Below are 26,282 nucleotides of genomic sequence, written 5' to 3'. Positions count from 1 at the left end.
TGGTGTCGCAGCGCTTCAGAGGGAGGGTACTACAGAAGGGAGCGGAGATAAAGGGGAGGCTGCTATCCTACCGATTCCCTTGGGTGGGTCTGAATTTACAATCTGTTCGGTCTATGCTCCCAACGAGGGGCAGGAAAAGTTCTTTCACCTGGCGCTCAGCGAAGCGGCGGCCTCCACAGACAGACATATCCTGATAGGCAGGGACCTTAACCTAGTGCTAGATAACACCATGGACAGATCAGCGCACCACACAGGCGGGAACCCTCTCCAGTGGGGGGTTGGCTAGGCTGGGGGAGCTGGGTATGGTGGATCTGTGGCGCAGCTTTTATCCGGGTGCTAGAGAATACTCATACTACTCAAACGCACACCGCACCTACGCGAGATTAGATTACTTTCTAGCTTCCACCTTCCTTCAGGCCTTGACATCCACTGTTGACATAGGTGCCGCGTCCCTTTCCGACCATGCCCCGATCTCTGCGACGTTCATTTTCCCCCAGGTGACACGACCCACGCGCTGCTGGCGACTACGCGACACACTGCTACACCGCAAGGACATAGTTGAGAAAATAGTAGGAACTATCAAGGACTACTTGCGCCACAATAGCATCTCTGACACCTCGCCAGCCACACATTGGGCGGCCCTTAAGGCGGTTTTACGGGGCGAGTTTATAGCGATCTCAGCAGCTGAGAATAAGAAAAGAGCGGATAAAAGGGAAGAGCTTACACAGAAGGTTAAGGAGCTAGAACGCATGCACCAAAGGGCGTGCGCCCCCAGGGTCTGGAGGCAATTGAAAGTTATCAGGAAGCAGTTGAGCGCGCTGGATCAGGACAGGGCAGAGTTTGCAGCCTTGAGGGTGCGACATATGTACTATACCGGGGGATCGATGTGGACATTTACTGGGCCGAGCGCTAAGGGAAACGCGGCAACGCCATATGGTAAAGGAAATTAGAAAACAGGACGGAGGTCTAGCAACGGAAGATGCAGAGATTGCAGCAGCATTTAGCGATTTCTATACTTCCCTTTATACCGGGTCCTCACTGGACCTTGCGGCGGGTGACGCATTCCTGGCGTCTAACCCCCTTCCGGTTCTTACACAGGATCAGGCTGAGCTCTTAGAATGCACCATTAGACCGGAGGAAGTCATTTCCGCCATTTCCAAGCTGAAACTAGGGAAAGCACCGGGGCCTGACGGCTTCACAGCCATCTTCTATAAGACGTTCTGCTCCCAAGTAGCTCCTCGGCTTACTACTCTTTTTAACTCCTTTTCGCAATTGGGCTCGATTCCGAGGAATCTACTAGACGCAACCATCTCTGTTATCCCCAAACCGGGGAAAGACTACTCAAAATGCGAAGCCTATCGGCCTCTATCGCTACTTAACGTGGACCTTAAATTGTATACGAGCATATTGGCGGCAAGGCTTGCCCCGCTTATGTTGGGATTGATTGATCCGGACCAAGCGGGATTCATCCCGGAGCGGCAAATTGCAGACAATACCAAGAGGGCGTTGCACTTAATAGAAAAGGCCACGCGAACGACGCGGGAATATATGATGCTCGCGATCGACGCGGAGAAAGCGTTCGACCGGGTCCACTGGCCATATCTGGAGCAGGTCCTGGTTAAGGCCGGGATGGGAGATAGATTCCGCACTTGGATACTGAATTGTTACTCGAGACCCTCGGCGACGGTGCGTGTCAATGGTTGCTCCTCACCCCGCTTTTCCATCGAACGGGGTACGAGACAGGGGTGCCCGTTGTCACCCCTGCTCTTTGCCCTCTATATGGAGCCGCTGGCGCAGGCCGTGAGGCTCGCCCCCACAGTCCACGGGATTAAGATCGGAGCATATGAGCATACCATCAGTTTATATGCTGACGATGTCCTCTTGTCACTGTCCTCCCCCACAGAATCCCTGCCGGCCTGTGTCGACATTCTTGACACTTTTGCGGGGGTCACAGGCTTTAAGGTCAACATGAGCAAATCAGTGGCACTAGACCTCTCGTTAGCAGCCCCCACCCGAGACTACTTGCAGGGACTCTTCCCTTTTCCTTGGGCGTTGGAGGCCATTCCTTATCTAGGAATTCAGCTGGCGGCCACATTACAGGGCACTGTCCGTCTAAACTATGCTCGGCTCCGACAGACGGTTCGGTCGCAGCTGGGTAGATGGAGACATCTCCCGCTATCCTGGCTGGGCAAAGTGGCGGCTATAAAAATGACAATCCTACTGCAAGTCCTTTACATATTTCGCGGCATACCCATGAAACTGCCGGAGGGCTGGATTCACCAGACCCAATCTGAACTGGCGCAGTTTATATGGAACGGAAGGCGGCCGAGGATGAAACTTTGGTTGGCAATGCTGCCTCCTGAGAATGGTGGACTGGGGCTGCCAGACTTGTTGTTATACTATCAAGCGACGCAGCTGCGAACACTAGTGGAATGGAGCAGGTGGGAGTCTGAGAAGCAATGGCTCTTTCAGGACCAGGCAGTAGCGGGCCGCCCGCTTCAAGAGGTTCCCTTCCTGTGACGACAGCACCATCCCCCTAATCTCTACGCATCGTATATTACACGGAACCCGCTAGAAGTGTGGGACCTCGTGAATATTAAGTATTAGTTGACGTCCTTCCCATCACCGCTGACGCCCCTACTGGACAACCCGGATTTTGGACCCGGCCAAGATACAGCGGTCTTTGCCCGATGGGGCCCGACGGGATGTCGGGTCCTGTCCCATTTGTACACTGCGGAAGGGGTCATCCCTTTTGATGCTTTCAGGCGAGAATTCGGCATGCCCGAAGAGGAACGGCTCCGATATTTTCATGTGCGACATTGGGCGCTTAACGGGCAGATTACTGATGGGGCGGACCGCAGACTCAGTGCATACGAATACTGGTTGATCACGAGGAAAACGGATTGCAAGCTCATATCGGACTTATACCGCATGCTGTTAGGCAGATTTACACACATCTACAACTCAGGGAGGGCACGTTGGGAGAGAGACCTGGGGCGCACACTCAGCAACAAGGAATGGGAGGGCATTTGTTACAGGGCTCGACACTCCGCCTACCACATGGGCTTGACTGACACCCTCACCAAGATCACCACATATTGGTACTACACCCCGGAGAGGCTCCATGAGATTGATCGCACATGGGAGGCGTCTTGCTGGCGTGGGTGTGGAGAGAGGGGTACGTTGGTTCACCTTCTATGGGACTGTACTCATCTGCAGGAATATTGGAAGCTAGTTTTAGACGAAGTGGACTCACACTTTGATACGACGCTCCCAAGATTTCCTGCCTACGTGTTGCTGGGCCTGCCCAATCCCATTACTTATCCGCAGCGTGCCCGCCGGTGTCGATTGATGGCCATTGCCCTGGGTTCCGCGCTGCAGAACATCCTAGCCCATTGGCGTACCACACACATCCCCACCTTTCAGGGTTGGTTACATCGTCTCTGGAATGTTTTGGGAATGGAGAAGCTGTCCCTGATTGCTAAGGGGGAAGGGGACAAATACCCAGACTTGTGGCAGCCCTTCTTAGCACTATTGGCCACGGAATTTAGGGAAGTGACCTGTCCCAGATACCTACGACTATTGAGACTATCGCAGGGAGACGACACGGGAACACCTGGTTAGATGATGAGGCAGAGGCAGGAGGATACTGGACCTGGAACAGGGGTGGTGGGTGGGTAGTAGGGGGGATGACGGGGTTCGGGGTAGGGGGTTTGGTTGTTGTTCTTGTGTGTGGATATTTACATGCTTCGCCAGACAGACCTTTCTACTGCGGCAGTAGGCCCATAGCGATGTTGTACCTACTTAAGTCAAGTCATAAAATTTGTATAGCGCACTACATACCCAGAGGGTTTCAAGGCGCTTAGGAAGGGGAGGAGGATTATTTGTCAAATATCCACGTTTTAAGCTGCTTTCTGAACGCTAGGTGGTTCTGGGTGAGGCGCAGGTAAGCGGGGAGTGAGTTCCATGTTTTAGCGGCCAGGTATGAAAAGGATCTGCCTCCCATGGTGGTCTTGTTGATGCGAGGTACAGTGGCGAGGGCTTGGCTGGAAGACCGTAGTTGGCGGGGCTTACTGGGGACCGTAGTTGGGGTACTTAGAGCTACTGTCAGTCCTCTTTTTGGGTGGCCTAGCGCCACATTTCTGTCACGGTCATATTTCTCATGGAATACTGCTTATGTATGTCATTTTATGCCAATAAATAGATTTAATACCAAAATATAGATGTTAGTAATACTCAGACTGCACATAGTGGTTTAAAAAAAACTGTCCTTTAAAAGCATACATTTCACATCTCAGTTGGTAAATCCCTTGCAATACCACTCGAAAAGATTTAATCTGTGTAATCAGGAAGCTTCAAGTGATCAGGAAGCTTCAAGTGATATTAAAGCCAATATCAGCTTCTGAGCACCCTTTACATTTGCAAATATTGTGCAAATTTAAATTTCTTTCAGACAAGCAGGCACCTTGGGAGAAAGACTTGTTTAGCTATCTGCTCCTCCATCTGTTACATAGCACAGGAAACACTCTGCCTTAGATTTTAGCTGAAGAATTTCAGCTGTTGGAATTTCCTGGACGGTTGTCTTTTGACAAAAAGTAGGAGAACAATTTTTTTTTAATTGAAAAAGTATGGGCACAGTGTGCCCCCTCAGATTCCGCCCACTTCGAACACTGCTAAAACGTTTGCAATGCCAATAGGTCACATGGTGAGACCTATTGGCTTTGCCAACGCTTGTCATGAAGGTTATTAACGCCAAAAAAATGAAAATCTATTTGTTTATTAACCATAAAACAGCCCTGCCAAGTATCACGCTTCACGTGTGATACTAACGCATTTCAGTGTGGTGATCCGCATCACCGCACTGAAATGCATTGTCACGCATTATAGCGCCTCCTCAGCTGCCACGTGGAGCGCTGCTATAATGCTCATATGATGGACTGTGATGCCTCTCAGTGCCATGTGCACTGCTCCCGGTAAACAGAGGCAAAGAGGCTGGCTAAATCAGCTTGCAGCTCTACAAGTACTGAGTGCTACAATGTAATTGTATCCAAGTTAAGCACAAACTGGGGGCCGATTTACGTGGCGCCGAATTTAGACTGACGTCACTACAGTCAGAGTCCAATGGTAGACACTGACAGTGAGATAAATAGCTACCTTGAGTCAGGGTCCGTCCTCCTGCTGCCACCCCGCGCTTTTCGAGGTTCAATTGCGCAGCACCTCACCTCCCGGCTCTCACTGCAGGTGGTGGATTTCCACCGTCGATGGCTCATTAGTCCAATCTGGAAAAGGATCCCACCTGCAGCATTCGGCCACAGGCTGACTCACCAGTCAGTATCATCGAGGCAGCACCGGGGGCCAGTTCCAGTGAGAGAGTGGGTGCAGCATGATTAATGGCACAGCGGCAGCCGTAATATCTGACACAACCAGCGCACCGGGCCTCGCCACCCCCAGCCGGGCTCAGCTGCCCAGCGAGGATCATGATTTTTCAGTAACTCTATTTAATTGGATGGAGAAACGCAAATAAGAAGAGAAAGGTAAAATAACAATGTTTCGTTTTAAAATCAATTAAGCAGACTTAAATTGGGAGTGCTGTCTTCTATGATTGTTACTTCGCGTGGTACCCCACATACTGCACCGCTTAGAATATTGGGACCAAACGGGAAATTCATGGTTAGTTTATTTACATATGTACCTACACTACTATTTAACGCTTTGGCCACGTCATGGACTAAACCATTAAGCACGAGATATTCCTTGCTACGCCCGCACCCAAACATAGTAAAGCAGTGTTCTGCTTGGGAGAGCAGAAAATATTAACTGTAATTTTACATTGCGTCTTAAAAAAACTTCTTTGTGTGCGCTCGCATTTCTAGTGCTTTCGGATGTTTATTTCCTGCCTCAGCCCTGCCCCAGCCCTGCCCCAGCCCAGGCCCCTAGATTTTCTTGCTGTCGGCTGGCAACACTAGCACTCCTGAACACTGCTCTGAGTCCGGGAGAGGCTGAGCAGGTCGTGTTTACGGCAGGCACGCCTCTCATATACGACTAGCAGGGAACTACAAATCCAATCAAAGAAATTGTTTAACAGAAACAAACCATGCAGGTTTGAAGGATCTCTAATTCAGATAAAAAGGTTCCCATTAGTGCACAAAACATAAATATGCATCTCAGTGACCAGTTTTTCATTCAGAGGTCCTCAGCAGTCGTGACTGGGGACAGACTGACTACGATACTGTGCAGCAGGTGAGAGAGTATGCAGCCTGCTGAAAAGACAGATATTTCTCTCAAGGACTTCGGCAGATGCACTATTTTTTATTTTTCCCAGTCTAGGTGCGGGACGGTAGTGTTTTAACTTTACTGAAGAAAAGGTAACAGTGATTTCGCACAGAGGGGTTAAATATCCCTGTTGAAAGGTGTTGGCTGTACAGCAGTTTTAACATTTTCTTAGTTTCTTGTTGCTCAAATGGGTGTCATTTCTAATATTTATTTGTTTCCCTTGCTTTATTACTTGATTTTGTTCGAGAGAAAGTGTCACTCATTGTGGTTGAAATGTCACTCATAATTACACTGAAATTATAAAAATGTCACACATGGCCATCTGAAACCTTGGCAGCTATGATAAAAGCCAAATGTTTTAGAGTATTTAGGCATGGAATTGTATGTCTTCCTCTCCCAATAAATGAACTGATGCTGGATGCTTTCTCCTTCCCGACTCCTGACCCATGCATATCCCAATTTGAGAATTAATTTACTACAAATCCTCCAGTTCAGTCCCTCAACCTCTCCGGCCCTCCTCTTTTGCAAGCCCCATCTGCTGACTCCACCCATCTGTTTGGGTGACCCCCCTTTTACCATGCTCTTGTCCCATCTGACGTTTGCCTTCAAATACACGCCCCGCCCAATCACCTTGGCCACGCCCATGGCCTCCTGGGCAGTTCATTCTTAGTTTCGCTTCTTCTCTCCCAAGCCCCGCCCCTTTCCCCAGGCCACCCTCACTTGGCTCCTCCCTCTCCAGTGGGCCCCGCCCCATATTTCCTGCTTCCCTCCCAGCGCTGCCCTGCGCCTCCCTGTGCACCCGGCAGGGCTCAGTGAGTCAGTGTCTGTCCCAGAGTTCCCACTCCCTGGAGTCCCCCCGGTCCCGCACACTGCCCGGCCCCGCGCGCGAGCCTCACCATGGCGGAGCAGGAGAGCTTGGAGTTCGGCAAAGCGGACTTTGTGCTGATGGACGCGGTCACCATGCCCGAGTTCATGGCCAACCTACGGCTCAGGTAAGGGGACTGCCGGGCAGGGCTCCACTCCTCGGGCTGAACAGGTTCTATTAGACCATATCCGCCCGTCAGGGGTACGGGTACTGTAGGCATGAGATGTATATGAGCATCGGCAGCTCGCAGGGGGTCGGAGGCGCTATTCGCAGGGGGTAGGAGGCGCTATTTCAAAGGCAATTGCAGTTTACCGGTAAGAGGATTCTTGTGTTGCTGGTACAGGGAGTACAGGACCTACCTGGCGTGGGAGAATGATACACGGGCACAGGGCGTACCTGACGCCAGCAGGTACATTAACTCTAGGAAATACCCGAGTCGGACCGGAGGAGGGAGTGCGAGCCCAAGGACGTAGCACCGGAGTTTAACTGATAGAAGAGGTGGTGGGGCAATGAGTTTAGTAGTTCAGTGCATGGGCACAGCTCTCTGGTTCCCAGCTCCCCATGTGTGCGAAGTACGAGGGTTTTTCCCGTTGCATGTTGGGATGTGTAGTCCCTTTTTAACCCAGTAAACAACTAAAGACAATTACGTCCAAAAAAACAAAAACCCTACGTGGACTGGGTGCGTGGTTGTGACATTTGAGAGCACTGCACTGGAACTGCATGGCAGAGGCTTCTATGCGCAGCCTTTGTGGGATGTCAGTTGCCCTGGAAACAATCTACATGACCTGGGCAGGAATAACAAGGGTGAGGGGTCAGATGTATTGCGCAAGGGACCATGGAGAGGTGCAAGGTGTCTGTCTGACACAAGAGCATAGAATCGATGGAGGGGACAGGTGGGTTTGCTTGTCCAAACCTTGGACACAGAGGCATGACGCCTACCTAGTGGGGGTATATACCTGGCGTGGGATCTGCTTGTGCTGCCTGCAGGGCAGTGGGGTTGCCTAATAGCACAGGTGCAAGGGGCGTGGGCCTTGACTGGCATAGGAAGAGGGCATAGACGCCTCTGTGGCCCAGCTTCAAGGGAAGTCTGTTGCCCAGTTGAGGATTAACGAAGGTCCGGCTTATCTCATGTACCCTTCCTCCTGCTCCATCACATCCTCAACCATTGAACCCCCTTGTTCTGTGTACAGCACCCCATGTTTGGGATGCGCTGCTGCAGTAAACAACACTATGCTGATAGGGGCGGCTCTAGGCTCATGGCGGACCTGGGCAGGGAGCTTAGGTAGAGGGTTCCCCAGAGGAACGGAGGCCAGTGAAGAGGGGGGGTCAGGGTGTTTGGAAGTGGAACAGAGCCGGAGGCTGCCAAATCCCTGCCAGGGGCCGCCACGCAAATATGTATCCATCCTTAGAGGATTATTATATTAAGGATATATATTGGCGGCCCTGTGCAGGTGCACAGCTTGCACATGCCTAAGGCCGCCCCTGATGCTGTCTGTAGACGCTGCCAAATGGCCAACATTACCCATGGATGGAGCAGCCAGTGACGTAGGAGTTGGGAACCTGCTGCTCGAGGAAGCAGGGGCACACTTGCTATGCAGGGATTTCCCGCTTCCGGTGCTTAAATTGTAAAAACAATGAAGTTCCAGGGCCTTTCTCAGAAGGTCACTGCAGCCTGCACCATGAATTACCATTTCCAGCGCTGCCAATGACAGTACCAACATAACATCTAACCATCACACTCCTGTAAGTGTGACAATTTAAACTTTCAGACTACACTAAGCTATAATAATGGTGTGAGAGGCTGGTATTATTAATTTTCAATAGGATTTGCCTTAATAAACAGTTGTGCTCATTTCAAAAGTAAACACAGCGCCACCATGTGGTGGACTGTCACTAGAGTGCCGACAATTAAGTGCCAGTGCCGAGCACCAGAAACCACAGGCTCAAATTAAGCACTGCCTGCTTCTAGTTAAGTGTTTAAGACCCATGAGAAGAGAAGTGGCCCAGTGGATAGAGCTGCCACCATTGGAACCTGGAGACTGAATCCCGGCCTTAGTGCTTAACAAAACACTGCGTAATTCTGGGCAAATTATTCAGTCTCTCTGCGCCTAATAAAAAGTGAAATGTAATATATGTGTAAAATGTATTTAAGTTTCCCCACTTGATGTACATGATCACAATTGTCTCCAATCCCTCATGTAACATACAGTGCTCCTTTGTTTTTCATAGCTAGCTTTGCATACATGTATGGAGTAGACCTGCAGAACAGCACTCAAGGAAACATTTGCATTGGCCTTTAATAGTCTGGTAAATTCTCTTAAAGTTATGCAGAACAGCACTCAAGGAAACATTTGCATTGGCCTTTAATAGTCTGGTAAATTCTCTTAAAGTTATCAAAGCATCTCAGCTGCCTTAAGTAGTGTGCACTTGAGAGCAAGCTTTCCCTCTGGAACAGTAAGTAAGTAGGCACAGTTCAAGTCTTTGAAAATGAGCAAAGGAGTTTAACCGCATGCGTGCGGGCGGAATTCCGCCCGTACGCTGGGTTTTTAAAAAGCGCACTTTACGTGACGAGCTGGGCTCGTCATGAGCGTGCGAGGAGGCTACGCCATGACGAGCCCAGCTCGTCATGAGCGTCGAAGGGGTTAAGGACAATTCCTTCCAAAAACGAGCATTGACCAACGACAACAGGTCTTGCCTTTGGGATCTATTGCCTATGGCAATTGCTTTTGCCAGTGCTGTACAGCGCTGGGATGCTGTGCAGTGTTGTCAAAATAAAAGAAAGCGCACAGTGACGTTCATGTCACTCCATTAATGCACACGTGCATCAGAGCACATGCATGACACAGGTGCCATGTGCTTAATTTTTTATTTACCAATCCAAGCTAGTGGACGCCACTTGTTCGGTAATAAATAAAAAATAGAGCTCGATTCACAAAGTTAAAGTGAGGTGAAAGTCTAACTTTACGAATGTCGGTATATACAAAGGACATTTACTTCCCGTAAATGCCCTTTGTGAATACCAAAAGTCATAAAGCTCGACTTTTGATATTCACAAAGGACATTTACGAGTAGTAAATGCCCTTTGTGAATACAGAAAGTCATAAAGTTGGACTTTTGTCTCACTTTACATTTGTGAATTGGCCCCATTGAGTTCATTTTAAGGTGAAACCACCCATTTAAAAAAAAAAAAAGGACAGTGGGTTTTATGGGTGTGGGGAAATAGATGAGCATGTGAGGGGACGAAGTGAAAAAGCAGCACAAATGGCAGATGGGAGAAGTATAAGCATGAGAGAACAACACAGAAGAACACAGGCAAGAGAAAAGGCAACATGGAGTGAGAGGAGGAAGGGGAGAATCAGAAGAGCGAGAGAGAGAGCAGCGCTGAGGGACAGAAACACAGACGATAGAGAGCAATAAAGGGGAGGGGGAAGAAAAAAGATACAATGGAGACAGCAGAAAAACACATGCACTTGTGAAGTGCTTAAGGAAAACTACAGATTGAGAGCAGTGCGAGGGGGAAGAAGCAGATTGAAAAGAGACAGCAACAGGGAGCGGGGGTAAAGAAGCACTCGATGGACAACTGAGAACCCCAATGCACTCTTGTGGCGTGCTTAAGCAAAAAGAAAAACAAGTAGTTCCCTAAAAGTAAGTATTGGAAGGGCTCAAGTAAAGAGTTAATACACCAGGGGAGGGACAAACACAAGATGGACAAGGCAAGCCATCAAATAAGAAGCAAGCAAATGAGAATGACCAAGCTAACAAATGGTAAGCATGGGGTGAGCTTTAAGCCCAATGTAGGTTCTTACTAAACTGACAAAAGGTCTTTTGCAACCAGACAGTTTGCACTATTTGATATCCTAAACCTAAATATCATGTATTAAGTATATGCAGGTGTCATCGAAATAGAATATAGGACCATGGCTTGTGTCACAAGGTGGGTAGGACATAAATTGTGGAGGAAAACATAATCAGAAAGAGAGTATCAATAGGAAAACCTACAAAATCTAGTAAAGGAGGTCTTGATGGCCTCATGGTGCTGTTTACACAGCTAAGCTGGGAGCCAGAGAAAGTGATTTGTTCAGAAACCAGGGCCTTTCCACACAGGTGCTGTTGCTTCAAATGTGCCGAATGATGTCGGGTCAAGTGGCTCTGTGGACTAGCCAGGGAGCTGTGTTGACCTTGTGTGGACAAGTGCAAATCGCAGTTGGTCGAGTGGCTTGAGTTAGGTGGTTACAATAAACATGTGTTATTCAGTGATAAGTTGCTCCACGGGGTGAATGTGCACTTGCCAACTACACAGTATGTACAGTCATAAATTAAATAGGCCTAGATGGAGTTTGCGGAGTTTCGCTACACAGAACTCCGTGAAGTGATTTAAAAACTCTGTAGCTCTAGCGGTGGAGTGCATAAGGACGTGCCATTCGCACTGATTTTCTCTATGAATGCCAGGGTGGTATTGGGATCACAATTAGGCCCGGCCACTCTACAAAAAAAAAAGTGGCCCACATTCCCTGAGCATTGCTTTCATGGATCACCATCTGTTTAGTCTCACTGGAATCTAGCCGGTTAGTTTTTGTTATAGTTTTGTATGGTGAGAACTCGGCCCAAAGTCATTGGAGTAATGTACATGAGCACCAGTTACATTATACAAGATCAAATTCCTTTTCGCTATGGAGATTAAGGGCCAGATGTAGGTCGGTCGGTAACGGCCGAAAATCGGTATTTTCGGCTGTTACCGACCGGTATATGGGTGACAGGTATGTAGGGGCATTATTTTAACGAATCGGTAAAATTACCCTGGTCCACGACCCTGCCGCGTCGGGAATCGAACCCTGGTCCCGGGCTGTTCTCTGCTTACGGGTCTGCCACCTCTAACCAGTGAGCCACACCACTCCACTAAAAGTGATGGCCCGGCAGAGGATAACGCTGAATGCCCCAAAGGCTAAAGCAACAACTGACCCCAGCCTCAATTTATAGCACCTCTGGGGAGTGACCAAGATACTGGCGCCACATCAAAGTAGTCTGGAGGTGACTGGGAAAGAAAGTCAATCTCTAGGGCTGGTTTGGGCTGGTTTAAAGAGGCCCAAAAAAACGGCCCACAGGTGACTCTGGGACACCGGCCCATCGACCAATGCCCTATTGCCCACCTTCCCAATCCAAGCCTGATAAATGCGTAACTTCTCCCCCGCACAACTTGATGGTTACAGATAAATGACATTACAGCTTTAGTAGTCCACAACTGTACATTTGAATCAACCCTACAGCTTTACAGCAGCACATTAACAAAAACACTACAGCTTTACAACTGCACAGCTACAAATATTACAGTGGTACATCTCTAAATCCACAAAGACACAACAAACAAATAACTTTCTAACTACAACTCGGCAACCCCATCACAACTACATTGTGAACCTTAAATCACAGCACTACAAAGAGAACTACTCCACAGCACTATCACCTGCAAGTACAACATTACACATACATACTAGAACTGCAGATCATTCCATCTTCAACACTACAACAACTTCATCACTTCAAATACAGCACAAGGCTCCAGCGGTGTGTGTCCTGTTTTCCACAGTGAGTGAATTCTATGTGCTTCTTAGGGCCATATGTATGAACACATTTTCCCATAAACACAGAATGGGTAAAACCCTTTGATACATCTGGCCCATAGTTCTCTAAAGCTTTACATGTGAAACCAAAACCTCAAATGCCCAAACCTATTGCATTTGTCAATGATTATTTTAAAATATGTCTGCTTCTCTGTAGAACAAATGAGTGCTTTGCAGCCTGATTATTATTAGAAAAAATAGGAATCCACCTATCTGTCTATGATGGGCAGTATGCATTGAGCTGTGTGTATACTTGTAGGATACACTCTGTATCACCTATTGTATTCAGTTAATGTAGTTGCTTTCACCGTTTTATATCGGGAATGTTTCTTATGTTGCATTATTAATATGTAGTTTGACTAAAATGTAAAATAAAAACTGAACTGTTTGCCCTAAGGCCCATGAGTCAGGAAACGTCTGGCTGTGCAAGGGCGGGAACTGAGCCTCTGCATGCCAGTCTCCTGCAGGGCACCATGCCAAGTCTCACCCGCTGACGCACATTGGGTCTATGTGTGCCAAGGTGCCAGCCCACAGAGCACCATGTGCGCCATGGAGCGTTGTGTGCTTCCTAGTCTGTGACCAACATCCAAGGTGCCTACGTGTAAGCGCCATCTGTGGTCTAGGAGGAGCCGCAAAAGACTCTAAGAAAACACCCCACACACTTTTAACTGTAAAGGGGACAATCAACGCAAACCACCCCGTACCTGCTATGCAAACACTGTCTTTTCGGGCGCACCATGTGATATTCGGCCTGAAATCTGCAGTCTGCATGTATGGTGCATGGAAAGGCCTGTCCTAGATCTACAAAATGATACTTTTACTTGGACCCTTTCCGCACGTTTCCTAACGGGATTTCAGTTAGTTACCCCCCACGTGCCTGGCAGGGCCTCTCAGGTGGAAGTCGCGTGGGGTCTTCCCCATCGAAAGCCCTGTCCTTTTAAATACAAGCGTATAACCAGTGAGCTTCGTCTGCCTAACAAAAAGTAGGGTTTCTCTCAAAAAGTGGGTATTGTGCCGTCAACATTTAGTGCACGATGTGTGCGCTGTCTGTATTTGAAAGTTTATTGAAGGCCTGTTTATGAAAAGAAGTCCACACTGCGACCAGTTGAGATGTATCTCCTCGAAGGCACTTCTCGAGGTGCTTGTGCGTCGCTTGGGGGAAACATCCTTTACAACGCAACTATAACAACGCACTACCATTACAACGAAACTATTACACCGCAGGATCCATTACACCACATGCCATTACAACGCAGCTGCTATTACAATGCATGCCAAAACAACGTAAGTATGGGTAAGTATTTAATTTAATTTTAACCCCTACACCATCCAACACTTACCCTACAATTACGCCCCCCTGGAGTTAGAATAGTAATTTTAACCCCTACACTATCCAACACTAACACTACTATTACATTCCCATTAATTAAAAAAAAATACTTACCCATACTTAAGTTGTAATGGCATGCGTTGTAATGGCATGCGTTGTAATGGATCCTGCGTTGTAAAAGTTTCGTTGTAATGGTATGCGTTGTGAAAGTGTGCGTTGTAACGTCATACATCCGTCTCTTGCACTTTGGATGTCTGCAACCACTATCAGTACTGGAAAGGCGCAAGGGGTACATTTGTGCCACAGGTACCGAAATCGGAGGTCTGCAATACAAGGTGTAGCTATATAGTGCATGGCATTTTTGGATGCTGTGACAGCCTCTTCGGTTCAGCTAAGGGGTTTCCAGTATATTTCAGCCGTTTTAGTTTCTCCTTTTCATAGTGCTCGAAGCCTCCAAACAAAAAAGGTGGACTGGACACAGGGCCCTCATTAGGTGCCCCCAACCCTGATATTTTTGCGAAACCTTAATTTCAACCTTGGCATATTTCCTATGTAACGTGCCAGCCAGCCTTTAGTAAATCGCACACCACAAGCTGCGTTGTGTTTTTTTTGGTCTCTATATTATGGTTTATCACCTAACTCTCTGGAACTCTATTATTTCGACCTTGAAAGGATGATATTTAGTCTGGATGAAATTTGAACATGTGACCTGCTGGTTGTGTGCAGGTTTTTGCAGCGAGCACACCACACAAGAGATATCTTATTACAGTGTCCGTGGAAATAAATTATTCCCCAAAGTTGTGCTAGAGCAGGTTTGGGTGAAAGGATTGCTGTTTTGGTGTCCCTCCTCGGTGTCTAGGCCCTGGTGTTAGAGTTGGCACCCTTCATCCGAGTTTAGCGGAGTATTTGGGCAAATGCCCGTTTTTAGGGGCACACCTAATTTTCTTGAACTGTGTGGGCAGTGGTGTGGAAAACATGTTTGTGAGCGTGGGAATCAGGTAGGCCGTCTCCCACGTGCCATACAGAAATGCCAGCCAGCCCTCAAAGTACTGCGAGCTTTGCGTGCCGAAGGAACCCCTCCCAGCCCACCTACCTCCTCATGTGTAAGATACAACTTGCTTGGGTTTGTGATGTTAATATTTTGATTTTCTCGAAAAAGTATTCTACTTCCGATGAAAAACGGGATCGTTGTAGATGTAGATACACCTCGTTGGCATTCTCAGATATATATAAAGTGTGTTTTTTGTATTAATACCTCTACATTTGTGTTTTCTGACCCGTGCCCGACATGGCTGCCCTGTCGTTCACGGATTTCTCCCTGAACCCTCCACACTCGCACCCCAAATCCCTGCCCCTCCCAAACTTATAGATCGATATATATATATATATATATATATATATATATATATATATATATATATATATATATATACACGAGTCAGACCTGCAAAAACACATCAGAGTTGTCACCCTTCCTGAAATACCCCTTCCGAAAAGTTTTGCATGACCCATCATGACTTATGTTCAGTACATTGCTCCTTATATATGACGTAACTGATTCCGTCCCTGACCTGCTTGCATTTAAGCTGCACCACGTTTCGTCATGTTCGGCTTTCCAGGGTCTCTTACATTGATGGCCGTTTCAAGGAAAGTAGATGAAAATTCCTATTTTTGTGCCTAGGGTCCTGGGTTTTGTGTACCGACCGTCAGCCATCTTGTTATACCTACTGCTGCGTCCCTTCTGCACGCACCAATTAATCGAGTCGGAGGGCGGTGGTTGGCCCTGGAGTGTGGTGGATGGGTGCGACGAGCCGGGGCATGGCAGGGTGCGGGACTGGAAAGGGTATTTCAGGCCAGACGGCGGTGGCCGGATTATTTTTGTGTCCTTTGCCTTCTCATAATTTCCTCCCCTTCAGTCGCCGCTGGAATGTTGGGCCTGCTGCGCCTCCCGCTCGCCTCTCTCTAACACTTTCCCTCCCTTCCTCGGTTATAATCACAGCCACACGCCGCTGGCAGCCGCTCCGCCATGTGTGCCTTGCGCCCAAAACACTGCAAGGAAGCGCCTTGGGGTGACTTCACGGTCTACGCGCGGCAGACAGTGGGCTTGTGTGAACGGCGCGAGTTGGACTCTCGCCCCAAAACACAGTGCGCAACTTTCCCTTCAGACTTTGTTTGTCCTCATCCCCCGCCCATCGCCCCCGCTCGCATTTGACGAAACGGCAGTACTTCATTTCATTGGTTATTTTTATTGGTTTTCCTGGGCCGGGATTCATTCAGTCTTGTTGAAACTCAATTCTATGTACAGACATTTAGCTAAGACCGCTGTCCGGGTTATTGCTCTAAGGCTGGTGTACTCGGAGTTTCTCCACTGGCACAGGCGCGTGAACTGAGATCACCTTGGCACACCGACCCTGAAAACATCTGTTGATTCATTAGTTTTTCTTTGCAATTTGAAATCGCTATTTTAGCCCCCTCACTTACATAGACTTTAATTCACCCAAAAAGCCTGGGTTAATGCAATGGAAGTGACCTGCATACCCCTAGACCTCAGATGACATCACAGTGGGGATCCCTGTAACCCCAGGGGCAACAAGGACCGTGCAAGCAGCACTGCTTTATTTGGGCAGGTGCTAACAGGTACCCAGTACCTGTGCTCTTATCATTTGGTAGGAGTGGTGCCTGCACATCTCAGCCCTGCGCCAGTGCTTTTAATGGACGAATATCTGCACTTTTATAGTTCCATTCCCAGCACTGGCAAGGGGTATCCACTCATGCCAGGGCTGGCAGCAGCTGTACCTTATCAGCATTCACGCCTCACTTTGAAAGTGTCCTGTGAGATGGAATCTGCTTGGCAGTGGACTGTGGCTATGAGCCGCCCTTGTTGCCTCATATTGAGGTCCTGTGAGTTCAGGCTGCTGGTTTGACTGGGAACCCTATACGTTGACTGTGATTGAATGTATTTGTCATGATCAAAAAAGTCTCATTGCCAAGGGATTTATGCAGGCCCTTTCATTAACCTATAATGGGGTTATAACATTGACGTATTTACTTAATTATCTAAACATTAATTGTATAAAAATTGACAATGAACTGGCATTGGTGTCTGCTCTCTTACGAAAGTTGCTTTACATTGCCGCTATGGTTTGTTATATTTTTTTCTTTTGCTGTGCATATTTATATATTCTCACTGCTCACTTGCACTTCGCCGCACAAGGAGCACCTACTGTATTGTTTCTGTAGACCATATGGAACAAAAATCAATACAAGCCTTTTTTTGGTAAACATTTTGGCTTCGATACATGCTCGTTTGGGAGGAAGCACATCTTGACTCCCACGTAAGGGATTCAGTTTTCTTTGAGTAAATCCGAGAGAACCATTGTTGTTGTTTTCTAGTTAATCTATTCCTGGCTTTGATAGTGGACTGCTTTTAGAGGGGGTTTTATGTGATTGCATTTCTTTCAGTTCAGGGTCAAAGTTGTTGTGTAATTTATTTCTGAGCTGCCTGTCTGGATCCCATTTTGCCTGGCCCAATCATGCTTCAGTGCTCTTGTTTATTCCACTTTATATTTTTCTTTCTTTCTATATTGATTTTGAAAGTTTTATATAGCTCAAACATGACCCTTGCAGGTATCGGAGCGCTTTATAGTTGTTCAGAGAGCAGATACGAACAGACTCCATAATCTCATAGTCAAGAAAAATACCGGATACAGCAAAACCCAGATATTTGATGCAGTGATACAGCTTTGGGGAGCAGGGATAGTTGAATGTTGATCTCTTCGACCACTGTGTTTACTTCAGATATGAAGAAACCACAAGTCCAAGATTATTCCTGTGTATCAGATCCTTTGTGTTTGAGTACTGCTGCAGATCATGGGCTAATCAAATAGAATTGACCCATCCTTTAAACCCAGCAACAGAAAGTGCCATTCTTATTTACTGGCTTTGATTGTTTGAACTCACTGACTGACTGACTGACTGACTGCCTTGCCCAGGACTCCTATCCACTACATAAAGTGTCTAGTCACTACTGCTATTTTGGAGTATGCAAAGTAGTACTGCTTTACATGCTCCAAAGGGCAATTCACAAATCTCCAGCCGGAGATCTCTGCTTCTTCTCTCTTTTCTGTACGAAGGTCTTTCCCCCAATAGCGGAGACTTCTGCTCATGAAAGTATAGGATTTGGCAGTAAATTTAGGAGGGACAAGGTAGAGTGGAGGAAAATGGGGAATAAGTACTGTAATATGGTTGTGCTTAAAGGAAATTGAACTAGAAACAGAAACAATTGATGGACGGAATGCTGGACAATCCAAACATTAACCCCCAGTCACAAGCATCTGGGTTTAATCCATCATTGTTTTACTCACCACACCACCCCAATTTGAAACAAGCCATAATGCAAATCAGTCTTGACCCTGTTCCTTATGGGAACAGTCCTGCCTGAACTGCCAAGCCAGGTCCTCCCTGGACTTGAAAAAAGCATCTTGGGACCAGTTTCAGGGCATCACCCTTCATCAGCCAGGCTAGCTGGAATCCAGTGGTGTAGTGAACACGGGACCCATGTCTGGGCATACCCTTCCGACTTAGGGCAACATATGCAAAAGAAACAATGGATGGACGGAATGCTGGACAATGCAAACATTCACCCCATTCAATCCATCATTGTTTTGCTCACCACACCATCCCAGTTTGGACCCAGCCATATGCAAATCAGCCTTGACCCTGTTCCTTGTGGGAACAGTCCAGCCCAAACTGCCAAGCCTGGTCCTCCCATATTACTGGAATGGAAGTGATAAATCCTCGTTACTGGTAAAGATTAATTTATCACTGCCCTTTTAAAAATGGCACTTTTAGAAAGGTGGGTATGCCCAGATGCGGGCCCCGTACTCTCCATGCTACTGGAGTCAAGCTGTCCTTGCTGATGAGGGGTGAAACCCCAAAACCGGTCTTAGGATGCTTGTTTCCAGTCAAGGGAGGACCTGGCCTGGCAGTTTTGTAAAAAGTTCAATCGGGTCGGGGACAATCGATATTTGCCCGGCAGTATTGCCTCTGTGACCCCCTAGTTATTTAAATCAATGAAGAGGCAGGCGCTGGAGACTGGAAAGCAGGAAACAAGGGTTTTTATTCTCTCCGGAGGAGAACACAACGAAACGGACAGAAGGTATCGTTCTGAGGTGCTCTAACTGTATTCCTGAGGCCTGGCCTCTTATACACACATTTATGACTTTATTGTAGATTACACATACATGTTAAAGCTTTGATGTACGGAAAAGACATTCTCGGAACTCCCCTTTGGGCCCGTTCCCACACACATTTACAGTTGAAGTCCCCACCCTAGTCACAACAGGTGATGAGCATTGCGCAGCTGGATAATCCGCCGATTTCACGGAATGTGGGGGGTTTGATCGGATCTCATGGGGTGGGGGCTTTGATCAACCCGGGGATTCTTTGATGGGGGAAGCTTTCTATTGTACGGGGAGGGGCAAGGATGGTATCGGCAGAGCTGGGTGTCGGCTTGGGAACGGGGAAGACAAAACGGGCACACGGGGAAAAAGGGTTTTGCATCTAAGGGCCGGAGATCATGAAAGGAAAGCAGGGAGGTGTCGCGCTGGGAACAGGATGAGGGCCTGGGGCAGAGCAGCGCCGAAGAGGGGTTTATGACTCAAGGCAGGTGCAAGCAGGGGGTGGATAGCGTGCAGGCTTAGTGAAGGCGAAGGGCTATGTCAGGGGCCAGCGGCATGCAAAAGGGTTCGTTCTGATCGGGGCATCTTAGAAAATGGCGGGCGCGCACGACAAAAAGTGTGGCATCAGGGGAAGAGGCAAGATGGCGCAGATAATGTTCACCAAAACGTACTAATTTTCAACAGTCCTCCCTTTAACATATTCAAGACATCTTGCTGGTTCATTTTCTACTCGGTTCTATTGTGGTGGGCATGAGAAGGAAAATGGTAGGAACCCTAGATAAAAAGAGTTGTAAACGATACATTTTAACTTTTCTAGTTTTCAGGAGGCGGGCCTATTTGATAAACTTTGATAAACTTGTTCAGCAGGAAAGTCATAGGAATGTAATACAAAAACGGCGAGCAGCAAGTACATATCATAACGTGAACTGGCAGGTTAATACATATTTCAGATTCGGATTGGAGCAGGATCAATACAATGGCGGCTGGGAGAGAAATGAGGCATAAAAAAACGGTGATTGAGGATGTCAAATGTTCGAAGTTTTACGAGTTCTCATTGTTCTTTGTGGTCTTTCGTTGGCGCTGTTGAGCACCGGCGGTGGAGCTACAAGTCCAGCTCTGTTCTAAGTTCTGCGTTGCAGGGCACGACCCTTTCCTCGCGTTTCTGGTCGGAAAGGTCCTTTTCGCCCTGTGTCCTTTGAGGTGATTGTCAGAAAGTTCGGATGGAAGAAGAGCGTACAAAACAGTCCATAGGGTAGGTCAGAGGGAAAGGGGGATGGAGCAAGGCCAAATTAGGAACAAACTAGGGGAACGAGAGACTTCAAATAGGCGGGCGTGTGACCGAATTCAGAGAGCGGGGACTTGTCGACAGGCATTGGACATCGAGCAGGGGCATCAGGTCGACCCTTTCTTCTCATGTTGTCGAAAACAGTGCCTCGTCCTGCAGCTCTTTTCAGTCGTGGTCTCGCCTTGGCTAATGTCGCAGGGGTTCCTTAGTCTGCAGTCGGGCCTCGTGCTCCCACATCCGGTCCTTTTCTCCTCCAACAGCGGTACCCTTAAACAAGTTTGAAAAGACAGTCTTTAGAAAATTTGCAGATGAAGATAATCAAAAAGTCTATTTCTCTCCCAGCTCCAGGCAAAGAATGAAAAATGCCCGTTATTTTAGTGTTCACAACTGGCATATGAATGACCGGTGACGGGTTCTGTTGGATTTACTATGACTTTCCTTCATAATTATTTATTACAGGCATGGCAGTTCATCTGATGGTAACCCACCCTTGTGAGACAAATCTGGCGAAGATATGCCGTTCTCTAGAGTTTTACATTTACAAAAGGGTGCAGTGAGTCGTCAACATGGTACTACACAGGTATTTTGCTGAGAGACGAACATGGCTAAACATTTCCTTTCTATCGGTGCATCCTGTTTTGCAACTACTGCGGGGTTCATTTCGATGATTTCTTTACCTTGAACTAGTCTGTTAACCTTGTAAAACATCATTCTGGGTCCTACGTAACCTTTTACAGCCCGATTACTTAATTAGGAAAGACAGGGGTTTTATGGGAAACAACCAGGGACATATACAGGGGAGGTAACGGGGGTGGTCATTTTTCCGGTTTGGGTATTGCGACAATTCGGGGAGGGGAGGGTCGCGTATTCTGAGGTCCTTGTCTTATACTATAGGAGCCGTTGACATGTAGTTCCCTTATTTTCGGGTCAGATTAGGGAACCTCTGTCGTTTTACCTGTCCTTTCCCTTACGGCCCAACCTGGGTTCATTGACTTCTAGCGGAAAAGGAGAGGTAACGACGCGGTCTCAGGGTGATTGTATTAAGGACAAGTTTTTGTGCAAATACTGACGGTATTTGAAGCCAATTAGGTGGGGTGCTAGGGGTGGCAGTCTGCCAATTTCGGGGCTAACCACTCGGAAGAGTGGGAGTGCAGAAATAGAGAGAGAGAGAGAGAGAGAGAGAGAGAGAGAGAGAGTGAGAGTGCAACGGCAGGCTAAATAGTACACGTGCAACAGAGAGGGTGGCAGTGTATTCAAGAAAGGCTATTTAATAGTGCATTACACAGTAAAGGGCATTCGCGGGTCTGCGTTAGGATCTTGTAATCATGCAGTTTGAGCATTAGACAGGGTAGAGGGGACGTGCCTTGAGAAAAAGGAAAGAAGAAAGGAGGTACCATGTTGTCGCACTTTCTCGCATTCTCGGTCCTTCGACCAGTTGGGCCAACGCCTCAGTCACACACACACACATTCCCTCATAGTTTCGCATCATACGTGACATGGGTTCATTCGTCCGGTCTGGTTTAAGGGTGATCACTTTTTATCAGGTTGTGCTAATTTTTCGGGTTTGTTCGGTACGTGAGTAGTCTGCAGGCGTGCTTAGACACCACCTTGCGGCGCTAGTCCGCTTCGTGTATTAGACGTGGCAAGGCTTCAGATCTTCGCCACACCTCGGCTGTAATCTCTGGTGTAACCTGCAGAAGGAGGAAAAAAGGGGGGGGGGATGGGGGAGACAGCATTCGCGCGCATTCAAATACATGGATTCATAAGTCCTTTACTTACCTCTTACTCGTCTTTCCTCCTTGGGGCAGGGTCCCCGGGGATATGGTTTCTGGAGTCGGGGGGGGGGGTAGTGTGTTCATGTAGGGCGTGTGCGGGGAAACATAAAAAGGAAACCAGAGGTGCCTAGTGCGAGGTATCTAGTCAAAGGATGTATCTCACTATCGGGGTCCTTAAACCTCTTTCAACGCTGTGGCGTTCTAAGGTTCTTCGGTTCTTGGGTCCCTGCTACTTTGGAACGTTGTACTTTATAATATTTACATTATTTCATTTCACCCTCCTTTTACATTCCCTCATTTACACCATTCGTTTTACCCATCCTTGGAAGTCAAGGTCTTCCTCTACGCGAGAGTTCATGAGTCAGTCGCGTACCTTGAAGGCGGAGTGTCGTGTTGTCGATCCGACCCGTCCTCCAGGGCTGGGCAACCATCTTCTTTTAACCTTAAAGAGAGAGCAGAGTAGGGTGCACAGAAAAGAACTTTCCCACCCATCCCATATTTTTTTAAAATAAAGCATGCAATACCCGTCCATAGTTTCAAAGACTTTATTTTGCAAAATCATTTCAGCATATGGATTATGAGGGTGCGGTCGTATTTGGCCGGTCGTGGCAATGGCTAAAGTGCGTACAGTGGGGGGTGTCGTTTGCAGCAATAAAAACATCGGAAAGTTTTACTCATTCATTTGTAAGAGACTAAAACGTCTATTAATTGGCTGGGGGTTCGGGGGCATATATTTTCATAATTTAGAAGCATAATCATAACAGTTGTAATCAGATTTCCTATATGCATACCGTACGTGTGCGTCGTAAATGGGGTTTACATCAGTTATAAAAATATAATACATTGTACATTCGTAATCAACATTTGTAACGGGGATCTTTTCATACTGTTCGTCGAGTAAGTTCTCCTTGTCTTTTCTAGCCAAGTGTACAAAGGATCATATAAAATCTCAGAACATCAAGTTTATATTAGTGCGAAGGAACACCACGAGGTGTTCGTAAGTTCCGATTGATACCAGCGCCATTTTGGGCGGGGCCGGCTCAGTCCGGAAGCAGCATCAGGGGGAAATGTTTCCATTACTGGCAGTTTGGACCAGAGTCCTTTTCGGCAGTTCTAGAATTCACGCTAACAGAAGGTGTGGCAATGTCATGTTTGTTTCGTTGGCGATCAAGGCAGCCGTCCCTTACCGGAAACCTGCAAAGGCCGAAGGTTCCGCCGGGGACCCTTGTAGGATCTTCAAGGCTGCGGAGATGCTGTCGGAGATGGGGGCTCGTGCTCCAGAGGGCAAATGTTCGAGTTATATTGCTGGTCAAAGTTACTCTAGTGGCCGGGGCCCACCTTCCAGCGGACCCAGACGCCATTTTGAGGCCCTACCGGGGCCACTCTCGTCGAGTTTGCAAGAGTGGAAGAGACCCTTCGGAGTGAAAGGAAGAGGTCCCTGTTTTGTGAAAGCGGGACGTTCGGCTGGGGTGCGGCTGTGATGCCCCCACCTGGGGGCAAGGGAGACTCGTTCGCATCGTCTCCTTCTCCCGGTGTACTCCATGCCGCTCCTTTTCATCGCCCCGCATGAAGGCCTCTCCACATCCGGTGTTCCCCAAGTGCCACCATTGTACGTTCGGTGCTGCGCAAGTACTGGGGTGCCACCATTGTACGTTCGGTGCTGCGCAAGTACTGGGGTGCCACCATTGTACGTTCGGTGCTGTGGAAGTATTGGCACCATCGCCTGACTGGGGGTGTTCGGCGTCGGGCTGGGGGCTGGGAAACCTCCTACCGGTGGAGGTGGGAGAGGCTCGTCCGCGTCGCCTCTCCCTCCCAGCCCAACTTGGACAAATTGTTGTGGAGGTACGTGCAGGACATCCCGCCGTCCAGGACTGCTGCGGCTGTGACGGAAGAGAAAAGGAAGAGGTGCCTCGTTCTCCTCTGGACATGTGGCGGGACTACCTTAGTCTTTCCAGGCCCGTTGCGGCCGGCCAAGGAGACATGTGGCGGGACTACCTGCAAATGCCCAGGCTGCGGGCTCCTGCCTCTCCTCCGGCTCCCCCATACGTTAAGATTTCCTGACCAAGAGTTGGCGGCCGGGCTCGCCTTATATGGGTTGCCGTTGGTTGGGCGTAGCCGTAACCCTGCCCTACTTTGGAAGGTTCCAGAATGGGGGGGGGGCGAATGCTCTGTTTGACTTTCATTTTCTACAGTTTATCGTTATTATTCCTTGTTTGTTGTGTTAAATTAAAAGTTCAAGTTCATTAATAGTCTACGGATTTTGTTTTACCATTTCTTTCTTTCCAGGTTGCTTTTATGCTAAGTTTCTGCTAACAGAGGTCGAGTAACACGGAAACACGTGTAGAGGGATGACGCAGATTTGCACATTACATACACACAAACTCAGACGGGGGACAGTACAAGTACGACATACAAAGACCCAAGACAAATATAAAAACAGTTATTGGTCATAATTATCTCTTTCCGTCTGTGAATTTTAAACGAGGCTGGGTTCCCGTCTTGACATTGCCCGACCTAGGAGAACGTGAGCATGCCGCTGAGATTTTCCTGGCGAAATCTGTGCCATCGGGCATAATCAAACGTGGTGGTTCTGTCTGGTCTGTCTATGTAAGTCGGGTTCTTCTTTGTCTCGCGCCTTTTCTCGTACTGTCGGTCTGTCGTTCTTGTCGGCCCTTTGCCTTTACTCACGCTCAGTAGAGTCGGGCATTGGGCTTTCCAGTGTCCGACATACCTACAAAAAGCGCATTGGTCTGACCCTAAGTCTGGTCGTCCTTTGCATAGTGTCGGGGGATAAGTTGTGGGTAGCGGTGTCCTGGGGTTGTCCTGTCGGTATATTTCCCTACTTGGTTTATCCTCGTCTTTTCTCTGTCGTTTCGTAGCCTCTCTGCGCCACATACCGAGACTGTCGAGCATAATTGGCGTTGTCTTATTATTTCGAAGAGCTATTTCTAACGTTTCTATTTTATCAAGGTCAAAGGATCCTGCCAGTGGCCACTGTTTGTCTTGACTCTCTTCGGTATACCTGTGCCATAATTTATTATAGGCTATGGTGACTAACCCATAGTTTATGAACATGTCCTTATTAGGGGTGCCTTCTAATGGAGCTATATGGTCCACCTCTAATACGCGGTCCGGACTAAACAGGCTATTTATCAGTGGGGAGAAGACAGACATGACGGCTCGTAACGAGGGACTAAAAAGTCAGCACTGCCTATCTTATCACTAGGTGCAAAGACCTTACAGAATATTTCTATTCAACGTTGTTTGCAGGCAGTGAATACCTCATGGATCAAAAAAAATATAAAACCAAACGACCAATAAATAACAATGGGGAGAATGAGTAGGTCCGCAAAGATCTGCGTTACCTACCCTTTTCACTATCTGCAAAAAGGGTGGTCTCTTCCCTGCTTGCAGACAGGGAATCTCCAGGAAACAATAGTTTGCGAACAACAGTTCAGTTTCAAGCAATTATTGAGTGGGGGAGAAAAAAATAAGCACGGCTGCTACCCTACCTATCCTCCACTGTTTGCAAAGAGAGAGAGAGCCTGTTGTTTCTCCGTTTGCAGACAGTGAATCTCCAAATAAAAATAAACAGAGCAATACTAGTATTTTTGAACAAACAATACAATCAAGCAAATTTTTCGCAACTTGTCGTGGTAGCACGACCTTACCCGGACCGCATGGACAGTTTCTTGTCTTCCGAATCCAGCGCCCGATCGTCCTCTTTTTCTCGTATTTCTCACGGCACTCCTGATGGTTCCCAGTCAGGACCGTAGATCACTCGAGAGAGGTCTGTTCGGAACTAGTGAAGTTCGGATGATCGGCTGCCAGACGAGGGTCTATTGGGCAAGAGCTCTCCCGATCGTTGCAGTCGTTCACTCTGTCGTCGGGACCTCTCCCACTGGATCCACGAGTCGCTGATGGGCCCCACGCTTGGGACGCCAATTGTAAAAAGT

General features: G+C 47.9%; 1 protein-coding gene across 1 annotated transcript in view; it reads left to right on the top strand.

Annotated features, from left to right (window-relative positions):
• The first annotated feature begins 7,002 nt into the window (after window positions 1-7,002).
• MYO1D (myosin ID) overlaps window positions 7,003-26,282 on the top strand; it is a 620,564-nt gene continuing 601,284 nt past the window's right edge. The window contains exon 1 of the mRNA XM_078645112.1: window positions 7,003-7,265. Coding sequence (XP_078501238.1) covers window positions 7,171-7,265 — 95 coding nt within the window. The 5' untranslated portion in view covers window positions 7,003-7,170. The remainder of the gene's footprint in view (window positions 7,266-26,282) is intronic.

Source organism: Lissotriton helveticus, chromosome 5_1, assembly GCF_964261635.1.
Source record: "Lissotriton helveticus chromosome 5_1, aLisHel1.1, whole genome shotgun sequence".
Classification (NCBI taxonomy): Eukaryota; Metazoa; Chordata; class Amphibia; order Caudata; family Salamandridae; genus Lissotriton; species Lissotriton helveticus.
This window is presented reverse-complemented; position numbering and strand designations above follow the sequence as displayed.